The sequence below is a fragment of the Malurus melanocephalus genome, unplaced genomic scaffold, assembly GCF_030028575.1.
Source record: "Malurus melanocephalus ecotype Western Australia unplaced genomic scaffold, MMel_1.1 scaffold_45, whole genome shotgun sequence".
NCBI lineage: Eukaryota > Metazoa > Chordata > Aves > Passeriformes > Maluridae > Malurus > Malurus melanocephalus.
In genome coordinates this window covers 92,478-106,263 of record NW_026623277.1, presented here as the reverse complement: position 1 = coordinate 106,263, position 13,786 = coordinate 92,478, and the positions used below count along the sequence as shown (strand labels likewise).

Below are 13,786 nucleotides of genomic sequence, written 5' to 3'. Positions count from 1 at the left end.
GCACACCCACAGTTCAGGTCACTGAATGCAACAGATCTGCTTTTATATCGTTGTAACTCGGGCTTGACTGTAAAATCTTAAGATGGACCTTAAATTAAATTACTAACGCTATACTTAGGGCTGCTCTCAGTTCTGATTCTCAGAAAAAAAAAAACAGTATTTTGATGTATACCTAACACTGTCTTGTGTGTGCCAGCAAAAAGCTTTTGGATATCACTGTTTTATTAAATATGATATTTTTAGATCTTCATTCTTTGTGAAATCAATTCACAACAGATTTCTGGTAGGGGAAGAATTTGACCACACTTTTTGCTTACTTCAGAAAATATTCCAAGCAAGAGGAACAAAATAATTCCCTTTATTATCCTTGCAGAAAAATAATTTCATATTTAACAGATGAAGTTTCCTAAATCTGAGGTAATAAGAGCCTGACATTTATATGTTCCTTGCTTTGTACATAACTCAAATATGTCRTTAGCACAAGTGATGCTTCTCAGTATTTTCCTGTGTACCAATAGTTAAATAAGAAGTGAACAAACTGAGGCAYTTTTGTGTCACCATTTACAAGCGCTTAATTAGCTGCCAGAGCCATTAGCATGGGGGGATGTTTTGCTAKGAGCAGAAGGGTGACAACTTGCACAATAGTGACTTACTTCCAGACTGGATGGGAAGGAAACCTTTGTTTTTATCATTTTTCAGTGTAGCATGAGCTGCCCAGAGCATTCAGTTGCTTGCTCAATCACAGTCTGCTTTTTCTTGGGTGCAGGCAGTCAAACCTCAGCACACAGGTTATCAGACCTGTCTGAGACACTGAGGGGCCCAGAGAGGCTCCACCTGAGACCAAGTCAGTATAGCGGGCTGCATGTGGGTTTTTCTGAATGGCTTTGGGGCTTTTTGAGGAGTAAATTCCTTGCTGCCTCACCATAKAACTTCTTGTTGCTATTTCTAACACTTCAGAAATTATGCCAATGGAATATTCTGTTGTTCCTCAGCTACAGATTTTATTTAAAAAATTGGAAAATTGGAAGCTTTCAACTGAAACTTTGAAAAATGCTATGAGAGCTTCTCTGCCATTGTTTCCACATTGGACTGTTCTACTACAGGCCTGGTGAGGATGCTGTCATTGTCCTTTGTCCTTGACTGTTGATCCCATGACTTGCCACGTTCCCATCTCTGATGTTGTTCTCCCAAGGCAGCCTATAGTGAAAAAAAAGTACAAGCTAGARCAAAGCCCACTGCTGCCTCACTAGCCAGGAGTCTGAGCACACAATTTCTACAGTGAGTGATTGAATTTGAATAATTAGCTTGGTTTATGCATAAACCAGGTCAGCAGAGCTTTTCCATAAAGAGGAGAGTACGCGTGCTTAATCACCATGGACAATCCTGCAACTAAAGAGATGCAGTTTTCTGCTCTTATGGGAACGGGTACAAGGAATGGACAAAAGCCTGCAGTCTTTTGCATGAGTTTCAAATATTCTTTTCTAGAACTGCTGGAATCCAAAAGAGCTGCAGACAAAAAGTATGAAGCAGATTCCTGTGTCTGATTCCACCTCAGCGTGGGGGTTTCATCTCCATGCTGTCAAATTTATGTCAGAGACCCTAACAAAGTCATTTGGTGAAGGCGCTCAATGTTTTTTGCTGGCAGTTCAACCCCCAGCTTCCTTCCATTGGCGAGCAAAGTGATGGGTATTGAGTGGCACTGTGGGACCATTCATTAGTGGCAAGCATGCTCAGTTTGGGGATGCTTTTTGGTGTGCAAAAATCCTCTGTGTGTGGATGCCTGGTTGATAACCAGTRTCTCTCACCTGGCACTCGCTGCATGTTTGCAGAGCCCATCTTCTTCTATTTGATCTAAGTGGATTTGCAGTCCAAACAGAAAGATGTCTGCACAGCTTACAGTTACCACTGCCCAAGCTGGAAATTGCTGTCACCTTCTTGGCAGGCATGGCAAGAAGTCTACATGCTGTGGGCACTGACCTCAGACAGTGGTAGAGCTGTAGAGACCATCACTGAAGRAAAAATGGGAGCAGTGAGTTAACAAATAAATACCACAGTGACAGGAGAACCAGTCTGAACCACTGCATAGTGCTGGGAAGCCCTTATTGCTGCTGCCTGTGCTGCTAATCCTGTCAYTGATGATAAGATGTTGGTACTCAGTAAAGCAGCCTGGAAAATCTCAGTAGTCCTGTATTTGTTCTGACATGACTGTGTGTAAGGGGTTCCCTAGCGGTGCTTATATTTAAAACTTCTCTAACCTTGCAAGGAGTTACCATCTTCCTTTAATTCACTACTCCCAATAAAGTACAAGGCATTTGATTTAATTTCTGCATTGAGCTCTGAATTGTGTTCTGGGCTTTGTTCTCTTCAGCGCTTTGGAAAACAGGGAAAGGAGGGGGGAAGCATTTGAATCGGGGTAAGACTCTTTGCCTTTGACACTATTGAAGCCTGATGAGCCTCTGAATTTGGATTGAATAGAGCCCTAAGAAAAGAAGTAGATCTGTTGAAGGACGGCATTTCAGTGCAAGAAGGATGTGTGTTTAGGACTTTCCATTACATAATGAGGCTGAAATGGATTAACAAGACCCAGGCTTTCTTTTTCTTGAGAATTGCTGCCTGAACTACTCTTTTTCTATTACTGATGCTTCAGTCACAGCACTCACAGAAAGGTTTTCTTTGTTGTTATTAGTTTGGGAAGTAAATTGCAGTATTGTTCCTCCTGATCAAGAGATTGATTACTCAGAGGTCTCTAGCTGAAGGAAAAAAATGTTCCTCATTATCAGCTTTAAATGTAAATGTATTTGCCAAGCAGAGTTTCAGATGGTGGGGGGCTGGGGCTGGGGCTTGGGGGTGTGTCTCGGTCTTTTGATGTTCTGCCCATAACCATTTACAGATCTTTGAAAGGCATCCTTCTCATCAGGTCAATGAAAAGAGAGTGTGGGAACGATGCTTTTGAAAGAAAATTAGCCATTGCTGCTTCTGGCTGGATGGTTCTTGTGGGGTTTGGAAGAGTAATGGTGCATTMGTGTATTTGCTTTTTGTCCATTCTTTCTTTTTCTAGGTGCTTTCATAATCTGCTGGACCCCGGGATTAGTCTTGCTGCTCCTCGATGTTTGCTGTCCCCAGTGCAATGTCCTGGCCTACGAGAAATTCTTCCTGCTCCTGGCAGAGTTCAACTCTGCCATGAACCCCATCATCTACTCCTACCGGGACAAGGAAATGAGTGCCACCTTCAAGCAGATCCTGTGCTGCCAGCGCAGCGAGAGCACCAACGGCCCCACCGAGGGCTCGGATCGCTCAGCGTCCTCGCTGAACCACACCATCCTGGCCGGCGTGCACAGCAATGACCACTCCGTGGTGTGAGGCCACAGCCAGCCGTGTGACCGGCAAAGAGCAGCAGGCGGGGCASGGCAAGTGCACAGCCCCAGGGAAGGTAACCCACTCACTTTTGCTCAAACACTAATGGACTACAAGTGCATCTTTTCCAGGGGGCTGACGCGCCAGCGCAGACCACCCCGTCCACAGAACTGGCCGTGCTGCAAGGCCTTTGGTTTCTGCTTTGAAAAAGTACAACCTGGTTGCTTTGCGGAGGAGGTCATCGACAGCCCATGGAAAGCCTCGCTGAGACTTTGTTGGACTTTGCTGCATCTTGGTGCCAGTTTGAATCAACTCTGATTAATTAAGCTTATACCTGCTTCACTGCATTTACATGTAGCCACTTAGTATTTTTAAAAAGGGAGTAAAGGGGATAAAAATATGCCTATCATTTAATAGACATGTAATATGTATCACCATCAGCATGCTTGTGATGAACATTTTCTGTGCAGGGAGTAAAACTGTGCTCTAGTCTTTGTATCCTTAGCCACACTGTCATAACTACAGTAAAAAGAAAAGTATTTTTTTCTAACACGGGCAAAGGAAGATGATGGAAACTGACTCTTCTTACCTTCATTACTGGCGTTAGAGAGTGCATGTTCTGTGTGTATGCAGATTGTTTTAATTATGAAAAGAAAAAAAAAAAGCTCTTTGTAAAGTCTGCAGGAAAGTAGAAAAGCATAGACTGTATTTCAGTGTTTGTTTAGATTATGAAATAAACAGTACTTTAGTCACAATGTATATAAGGTTCTTCTTTGAAGTGCGGTATGAAATGTGTAACATGTAAGGGGTACCAAGTTTTTTATGGATAAGTTCTTAAAGTAGAACATACCCCTAAGGCTCTTAAAGGGCTACAAYCAGGTTGGTAGACTGAAAAAAATTGTATTTATGGCATGTTCTTGGAATGCTTTTATTGTTCATGGCAAAAAGCATAGGCATTTTTAATTGGACAWAAAAAAGGTACATGTCTTTATGAAACCTTTCTTGTAATTGAAAACAAAATGCCTTCTGCATTTTTGCACTGAGAAATATTTGTAGGGTACTTTTTAATGATGCGCCCTTCATTTCAAAAGCTGTGGGCTAGTAAGAACCAAGGCACAATTTTATTTTGTAAAGTGAAGATTTTACGAGGTAGTCATCTACTGCAAATACTGGACCACGCTACAGAGAGTAGCCACACATGTACACTGTTATAAATACCTGAGCTAACAGGTGAGGTATTTTCATATGAGACTATTTTGAAGAGAAATGTCACTCGTGGGAATAGTGGTTGCCAAGAATAAGTGATATTAAACCGAACTCCTTAACAGGGGTAAATGTGAGCAAAGGTAGGATCTTGCTGATAAAAAACTTGGGACCTCTTTCCAGGAAAAATGTTTTCTCCCAACAATGTAAAATACATCAACAGTAAATTCCTGGCGCTATTTTCGTCATTGTAATTTGTGTCTATAACAAAAATAAGAAAACAAACAAAGCCAAACAAAAACCCCCAAACACTCACAAAAAAAATGACCACACAAAACAAAACAAAAAATCCCAGAGATGTATACCTTTCAGTGTACCATACTGTAATGTGMCTTAAGGGACAATGTTCTCCCATTTGGGCAGGGGAAAAATGGAGGCTAGAGGGTCAGCCCATCAAAACCCAGTATTTTCAGCTTCTCATCCTTTGAGGAGATGCTTGGATTTTATGCTTCCAGGCATAAGATTTCTTGGAACAGGCAGTTCCYTGCTGAGGGAGGGAGGAGAAACAAGTGAGCAAAACCTTCCTCATCTGAATAAAGTGAGTGTTTTGCAACTGCTTTCACTAAAACTGAAATCTACCTGAACTGTCAAGCTGTGGAAAAAGGAGTAGGCAGAAAGAATAAACATAACATTATCTGCCAGTTGACCAAAGTTTTGAATGTATCCACTTTCTTTGAACAAAAAAGGTCTTCTATTCTGTGTGAGAGCAAGTGAATGTACAGGTTGATTTGGTTTTAGTCACATAAGTGTACTGAGAAACAGAACAGACTATATGAACTTTTTCATTTAAAAGCACCTGCTTGCTAACCCACTCATCATTTTTCCTTAGGGCCTACTTGAGACTTTAACTAGTGTAGGTAAGCCAAAGAAAGAAAAGGCTTAGACTGCCTCCAAAGACAGAGTGCATTGACTGAAAAACAATTTGCTTTTCTCAAGAGAGCTTGGAGTTCCTTTGTTCCTTGGATCCAGCAAGAGCACTTTTTCCTAACATCCCATAAAAGAAGATCTTMGACACTTTATTCTAGGGTTTGGGGATTTTGGAGCTGGGGGATTGCCCTTTCCAGGTGTCCTTTTCACTGCTGTTTGCATGTTCTTATTGAATCTCATGCTGACAAAAAAGCAGCAAATCATTTACCCTAGTTTACCCTGCTGAAGTGTGATGAATTTTGAGAAACCATAGGTAGATAATTTGAAACCAGGGGTTTTACAGTTGTTCAAGACATGGGTGTGTCCAGAGGCCYCTTGTGATGACAGGTGGGAGGTGGGAGATGCTCAAGGAGATTTCTGTCATCATTGTGGTTGCTGTCCAGGTACATTGATGAGCTCTTCCCCAAGGAGGCACTCAACAATTCAAGAAGCTGAACCTTTTGAGCTCCTAGAAGCAGTTAAATTTCCAYTGTCAGGTATATTAATCTAGGAGCATGTCTGACAACAGGCGGCTTTTCTTCTGAGAGGTGAAGTGCAATGTTTCAGGTTAAATTCAACAGGAGGAACATTCCTTGTGCAATTCTGCTGGAGGAACTCACAAAGCATGTGGCTGCTGTATAAAAATTTGGTTGGTGCTTTGTGTTGTTGGCATGTTGTCCCTATATCCCTAAGAAATCTGATCTGTGAATTGAGTGGTTCTTTGCAAGCTAATAAAATTAAAGCTCCAGTGAGCAAAGAGAATAAAAACCAGAGCCTGGAATAGAAGGATTCATTTGCTGTGTTCCTTAGAATGGTTCCCATGCCATTTGTTTTCATCTCCAAATTTTTTTTAAGTTTTGCTCTTCTATTCAGATTGTTCCAGCCTCATTGTGCAGTTGTAGAACTCACTTCTGCTATGTGAAAACACAGTGCAAAGCACTTAGGAAAAAATATTGCCCCACTTATTTTTACTTATCTCAAATTCTTCAAAARGTTTTAGAAGACTTCTTAAAATACCAACGATCCTCCCACAGTCATTAAAATTCTTCTGTTGCTGACTGCCTCTGGTGCGAGTAAATCCTCTTGAAGTTCAAATGCAATGGTGTTTGTGTCAGCAGTTKTAGGGGTGGGAAGCTGTGTATTAAAAGGAATACCATTTGTAGATCAAGGAAAATGTATTTTCCTGCTTCATGTATTTTCAGTGATAGTATAAATCTGAAAATTAATTGAAAATATGTCCTTTGAATTTTTCTTCTCYGTTTCTGTGACGTATAGAGAGGGTGAGTGACCCATTGGTCAGAAAAAGAACAGCTTTTACATAAAAGGTTTCAAAATATATGTTTAACACATCCGTTTTCTTGTCAGCACCTTTTTTTTTTTCTGAATTTTCTGAGATCCCTTGGCAGCTTCAGGCTGGCTTCTGACTGAGATGCTAAAAGCTGGCAGAAGAGAGAGACCAAAAAGAGGTCAGTGATTCCTAAAACTACACATACCTGTCTGTCCCTAGTGCAGTAACAGAGGTTTTTAAATCATTGCCACAAGATTCACCATTGTTTTGTTTGGTTTTTTTTTTTAAATTCTGCCTTTGTCAAATAGTCACAGCTGTGGCACTGTTTAAAGAAGCAGGCAGCAAAGGCTCAGAGTAGGCCCCTTGGCAAAAAGGGACGGGCAGGTATCCTATCTTCATGGGGCAAACTTGGACGTCAAAGAGGAAGGGACATATTCTTACATCCAGTGTCTTTCCTCTCCTAAATTCTTGATATCAACATAAATTTGTCCCAGTATGGGATTGCACTGAAATGAAATTTTGTGGGTCACTCTGTGGTGTATGTATTGTGCTCTGTACTGCTGTGGTGGGCTAGGGTTTAACCGTGGCCACTCTGGGTCCCATGAGCAGTGTGCCAGGGGAAACTCAAGTGGACTCTGCTTATGAAGTGGGCTTTGTAGCTTTTTCTGACCTTTGTGTTGACCCAGAAGTATGCTGCCAGATACCATACTTAACTACTGTGAAGCCATCTAGGGCTTCTGTGTGTGCCACTGCCACAGCCAGATCTGTCTGCAGACAAAAAACATGCAACTTTTTCTGTGAAAGAAGTAAAAGTCCACCCTGTAGATAGTTCTCTTCAGATGGGATTAGAAAGTACACCACCAAATGGAGAAGCTTTGATGCAAACACCTCTGGTCTGTCTCTCAGTCAATGTGAATCTAGGTGATGCAAAGCAGAGCAGGCAAAGGCATTTTACTAGGGCATCAAACCTGTCATTGTTCTGGGTCCCTTCTGACCATGAGACTGGCAGAGGTCAGCCTTGGCAAACTGGCTCTTCATTCCCACTTGCTGCAGAGGTGAATACAGGTTTTCCCTTTTTCTGTTCCTGCTCAGGGCTTGTTACTGCAAGTGTAYCTGTCATGTCCTTTCCAACCAGTTCCTGCTGTGAGCCATCAGGCTGTGCTTTACACTGATGTCTGTAGGAAGAGGATTTGCCGTCTCATCTGTTCAGGCAAATTCCTTGGGCTTTACCATTTGTTTGGAAAGGTCACTTCCAATAGAGAGTTAACTTAAGAGTACTAACACCCACACCTCTCCACCCCTGAGTCCTTAAGAAAATGTATCCTTAACTTACCTTCCATTTTCTTTCCTCAGAGGATTTTCCAAGAAACTATTCATCAACTTCCTCTTTTCTGAGTCTGTCAAGGAGAAAAAAAAAAAAAAAGAGGTTGATACTTAAATAAAACAAACAAAACACCCAAACAGACACAAAAAATATTACAACAAAAACCTCACAAAACAAACAAACTAAGGAAAAAAACCACAAGAAAAACACGGGACACAAGGATATTAAATTATGCTGCTGTCTTCTGCGGTACATGGAAATCCAACACACTGATAGCTGCCAGCATTTTAACAAGAGCCTCCATGAAATGTTCCCGTTTGCCTGTGATAAACTTCTGATAACCAGAAGTGTATGTGGGAGACTCAGGAATCTGTTAATTTTTCCTGTTTAAATAAAGCAGTGTTTGTAATTCAAAAGTATGGAGAGAGCCAATGAGGTTTGGCAAACAATTTTGTTACTAAGTGCACTTACTGTAAATGTTTAGAGGTTGTATCTAGTACAATAAAGTATTTGGCATGTGTAATATGGAGTGTGAAAGAAATACCCTTTTTCGGGAGMGCTGGTATTTCTGGATGTGGAGGGGAATTACTCCAAAAACATTGACTGTGTGAAGGATCAGCCTTGTCCCTTCCAGGAGAGATAGCATAGGRCTGAAAAACAGGGGCAGCAAAGGGCCAGGTTGTTTCCAGTGTATCACTTTATCCATTCTCCTTGTGATTCTTATATGCCCACCTTCCTTTCTTTGAAGTCCCCACTTGCACCACATAACGTCGGGCCTCATTTTGTTGCTAGAGAGAAAATTTTTCTTGCACAGAGAAAACAAACCTGCTTCTTCTTATCCATCTCTCTCTTCCTTCTTTTCTCCCTCTGCTTTCTTCCTTTTCCTTTTCCCTTCACCTTCCTTTGCTTTTTTCTGTGCGTGGACATGTTTCTCCTACTCGGTGTCCCCAGTTTTGATTTAACTATAGAAGGTTAAATAAGCAAAGCTGCTTGGCTTATGTATAGAAATGGATGTGTCCWCACATAGGCCTGCCTAGCTGTAAGAAGTGGGCAGAAGTGAAATAAAATTATTCTCTCAGTGCTATTTRAGTATAGCTCTTTAAGACTCTATTTTCAAGATAACTCCTATTTCACATTTTGAAGAAAAGAGGACTTCTSTAAAGGGTTCATTAGCCCCCTGCTTTTTGTTAGAGAAGCCAATCACTTACATACTGATGGAAGTCAAGTGTCTGGTTTCAGCAAAACAGCAGAAAAAAAATGTTGGTGTTCCTAATCACTCTGAGCRTTACTAAGTACAAAACTAAAAACCGAGAAGAGTTCAAGTTTTTTCATCTCCCCAGATCCTGATGACACATGACTAATGCCCTGGTGCTGGGCTTTCCGTAGCATGGTGAGGGTAACTTAAAGCAGCCCTGTAGARCTTGATTGCTGGACATGAGGAGCAGAAAGCCAAAACACACAATTTCTAAATAAATCACGTCTCATGAAAACGCACTGCAATACTYGTGGGATTTTCTGTTTTAGCCCGGGATCACCATTTGCTGGGAAAGCCAGACTGTTTATATGGCGATCTGTTAACATAAAATACACAACACGTGCAGCGCCGCAGCTTGCAGCCTGAGCGCGCAGCAGGAGACATGCAGAGCAGGAGCTCTGAGAGCAGAGAGCTGGCACATTTGGGATCACAATGCCCAGAGCCTGCAGTGCACTCCCCTGCATCGCCTGAGCCAAYCCTCCCATCCTGCTTTGTGCCTTTTCCTGGCCCTTCAGGACAGGCATGTCTGGATGAGCAGCATCCTCTCGCACGAGCTGGACCCAGCAGGAGCAGATGCGAGTCAGCCTCCTCCATGTTTATCTAAACCCTTTCTCCTTGTAACTTCTTCAGGCTTCATGTGGTTATGGATCTGCTGCTCCCTCCTCTAGTCCTTGCATGCCTGACCTCTGGCTGAGCAATCTTGTCACCCCTCAGAGTCCTTCCAGTTCCTCATTTCTGTTGCCTTTCTCCAGAAAGCCTAAACCATCCTTGTGGCGGGCTGCAAGACGACAGCCGGGTGTTTTACGCCACGGATACAGTTCCTTTGTAATTCCCTGGGGAACAGGGTAGAAATGGAGTTAAATTCAGCTGGCAGCCAGTCAAAAGTGGTGTTCCCCAGGGCCCAGTTTTGGATCCAGTTTGTTTTAGTGTTTTTAGTGATGTCTGATGGGTGCCACTTTCCCTGGAGATATTTAAAAGATGTGTAGGTGTGGCACTTAGAGGCATGGGTTGCTGCTGGGCCTGACATTGCTAGTTTAATGGTTACAGCTGATGATCCTAAAGATCTTTTATAACCGAAATGATTCTATGAGTATGATTTATGTAAATAAATACAATACACAGAGAACAAGGAAGTGGAAAATTCCACACAGAGGAGGAAGGGACAACACCGAAGAGACTTCCCTACCTTTGTGCAGAATTTGGTTTATGACCCTTTCAAAGGCTTTCTGGCAAGTTCAGGAAAAAAATTCTGTGTTGTGGCTTTTGTTCAAGAGAAATGAATAATGCCCCTTCCATGGCACTACTTATTTTTTTCTGATGAAAGACTTTGTTGTTTTAGGTGTATTTAATTTATTAGGAGATCAAAAGGCCAATTGAAGCAAGGAGAAGCCTGCCCATTTACCACCCACACTGATTTATATAAATGGTGTTTTACCACTCAGAAGATTGAAGGATGCTTCAAGGATCACTGATATAGGTTGKGGTTTTTCTCTTTCTTTGTTTTTCCAAAGTTCACGATATCTGGGTATTTTGCTGCTTATTCAGATACAGAATTTTTAAGTTTGTACATTCTTCTTGTCCTCAAGTGTCTCTTTGCAATCCTGCTTTTCAAAATATGTAAACACTCCTTAGTTCAAGGGAGTTACTCAAAAATGTGCCTGATTTGAGCTACTCCAGCTGCTACTGCCTTCCAGACCCCTCTCCTGTCTGATCAAAATGAGGTCTGATTTTGAGACACAAATACATGCTAGCAAGTGAAAATTATTTTGTTTAGAAATTCTTGTGTCAGGGAAAATTTCAGTGTCATATATATGTCCCTACAGCTAGTGCAATGTGCTTCAGGCAAGCCCGCTGCCCATATGGTGTTTCTTAAAGACACTCATCGGGAAAACAGACTTTCCTGAGCTGGATTGGGTTAAGGGTTTGGAAAAGGTGGCTGACCTTCCTTTTGTTTTTGATACATCATTCCTACGTCTTTGCATGAACATGCCTAGAGATGAGCTGTTGTTTAGTCTTAAGGTCATCTGTCCTTTGTCCTGCTGTTGGGATGCATGCACGCTTCTGTTTGTGCCCCTGAAAAAGTCTTTGTATTTTCTATAAAGTGGAAAACCTGATTTTCATTCCACATACTYAAAAGCAAGAGGCATCCACTGATCCACCAGAGGAAGTGCACAAGAAAGCAGAAACTATGAGGCCCTTGACTGTCAGACCTCTTTTCTGGACAGCTGGACACGTGCACTGTCTATGTTGTGATGTCTGTTGTGATCTGAGAACACCAGACACGTCTAACTTATTCTAAGGACACACATAAAACACARTTGTAATACAGTGATTTTTCTTAGAAAAACTCCATGAAAACTTGTAGGATTAAAAAACTTTCACTTGAAGGGTGTATCTTTTGATTTCTATTTTTTATTTCTGTGCCGAAAACTGCAAGAGAGTGGGCAGCATTACTTAATATTTTTGTAAGCAGAACATACCTTGAATCTAAATAAGTGTTCTAGAATCCTGGGAAAGCTCAGAGAACAACACTAAAGGGCAAAACCACAATTTTTTTTCAATCCATAGATGACAGCTTCCTTTTTTGAACAAACCATGTTTAACCTAGCTGCTGTAGGAGGATTACTGTGCTTGAATTCCATAAGGAATCCCATAAGCATTCAAGACCTGACCCTGAGAGCAAGGATGTAAATTTTGTCTGGATGAGGCTTGTTGTCAGGAGGTATTACAGTTCTCCACAATGAACTCATGAACACACTGTGAGGATGGGTTCTTCTGCACTGTCCTAAATTGAGCGCCATGACTATAACTCAGCCAAAAAGCACAGGTAAAATAAAATATATGTCTTTGACAATATGAGAGGGTCCTTCCAGGGGTGTGCTAAAAATGGGAGTGTGATGGCTCCTCTGCCTCTCYAGTGGCTCCTGAACAGTGGACTTCTCTGGCTTGCATTGCCTTGCTTAGAGGTTCAGCTGTGGCAGCAGAATCCATCCCTCAGCGGTACTGCCAGCAGGATGCATGTATCCTGCACAGAGAAGCAGGGTGTGAGATTTTCCTTCTCTCTTGCATTTGAATAGCATTTTGAWAGCTCCTTGCAGCACAGCAACAGCCAAGGTGGATGTCTTATTTATGAGTGAGTAGACACGGGGCAGTGGTGTAAGAAAAAAAACATCTAAGTCATTTATGCAAAATTCAAGTTCTCGCTTTTTCTGCTCATGTTCTAGTGAACAGTGGTATAAAAGGAAGTCTTTGTAGCACAGTTGTTTGTTTTATTCTCTTAATGTCCGTCCTCTGTTCCTCTACTTGCAAGGCTAGCATTTTCCCAAAGTATTTGCGTAGCTGAGGGAGCATCAAGTTTTTTTTGGAGTTAGTTGGCTGAAACTCTAAGAGTTTTCTTCACAAGTACCCTAAATATGCACAAATGTGGCTGCATTCGTTTTAGTGAGTTTGGTGGAAGAGACACAACTCAGCTTGTGTCAAGATACCTGTGTTAGTCTCCCGTTGCTTGTGCCAGTCCAGGTTAATCTGGTTCAGGAACTGAAAGAAACTGCACTAGTAAAAGGCACCTTTGTTCCAGTGTCTTGTGTTTCTATCTGAAGGTGCAACMATTGAAGAAAAAACATCATATCCAGTCCAGCATGCACCAGTGAAATTTTTTTGGTGTAAGCCGTGGACTCCTAAGTAGCTAAGACACTTTTGAAAATATTGCTCTTCATCCAAATAAAGTAAAAGAGCAGCCAATATTCAGAGTAAGTGGCTTTACTAGTAATGTTGCTCAAAGCAGCCTCCCACATGCTTCACCTTCAGTGAGTAACTCCRTAACTGAAACGTTTGGAGACAGTCCAAACAAAACAGTGTGTTTTCCATTAAGAGTGGAAAAAAAAATCACACAGCGTATAAATTTACAATGAAGCCATGTTTGCTACGAACTAGCAGTGACATACGGGTGATTTTAGTAAGAAAGCCCATAATTTTATTAGTTAACACGGTGTGCAAATCAAGCATACAATGAAAAACAAAGCAGATCTAGTCATTCATCAAAGAATTGTCCATCAATAAAGCTCCTGAGCCTTTGCAATCACACCGCCGGTCTGGGTGGGCTTCTGCCTCCTCCTCCTTCTTCCCTAATCGTGCCCAGCCCATTCCCAGCTGGATCTGCCCCCACAGTCAGCAGTGGAGCAGTGTGCTGAGGAGGGCTGTGGTCCCAGTGTCCCAGGGCTCTGTGCCGATGCACAAGGCTGTCACACGATACGATTACAGCGGTCCAGACACCGCCACCACACGCTTTCCCCTCTGGTCTGCCTCTAACCCAGAGACCCAGCACACAGACAACAAATGTGAGGAATAATCAAAAGRAAGGGGAAATACAGCCAGATGAATAAAATGTTTGGCCAAG

At 42.0% G+C, this 13,786-nt stretch overlaps 1 protein-coding gene across 1 annotated transcript in view; it reads left to right on the top strand.

The window, feature by feature from the left end:
- LPAR1 (lysophosphatidic acid receptor 1) overlaps positions 1 to 8,726 on the top strand; it is a 73,066-nt gene extending 64,340 nt beyond the window's left edge. The window contains exon 4 of the mRNA XM_057364956.1: positions 3,059 to 8,726. Within this exon, the coding sequence (XP_057220939.1) occupies positions 3,059 to 3,360 (302 nt within the window). The 3' untranslated portion in view covers positions 3,361 to 8,726. The remainder of the gene's footprint in view (positions 1 to 3,058) is intronic.
- The last annotated feature ends 5,060 nt before the right edge of the window (positions 8,727 to 13,786 follow it).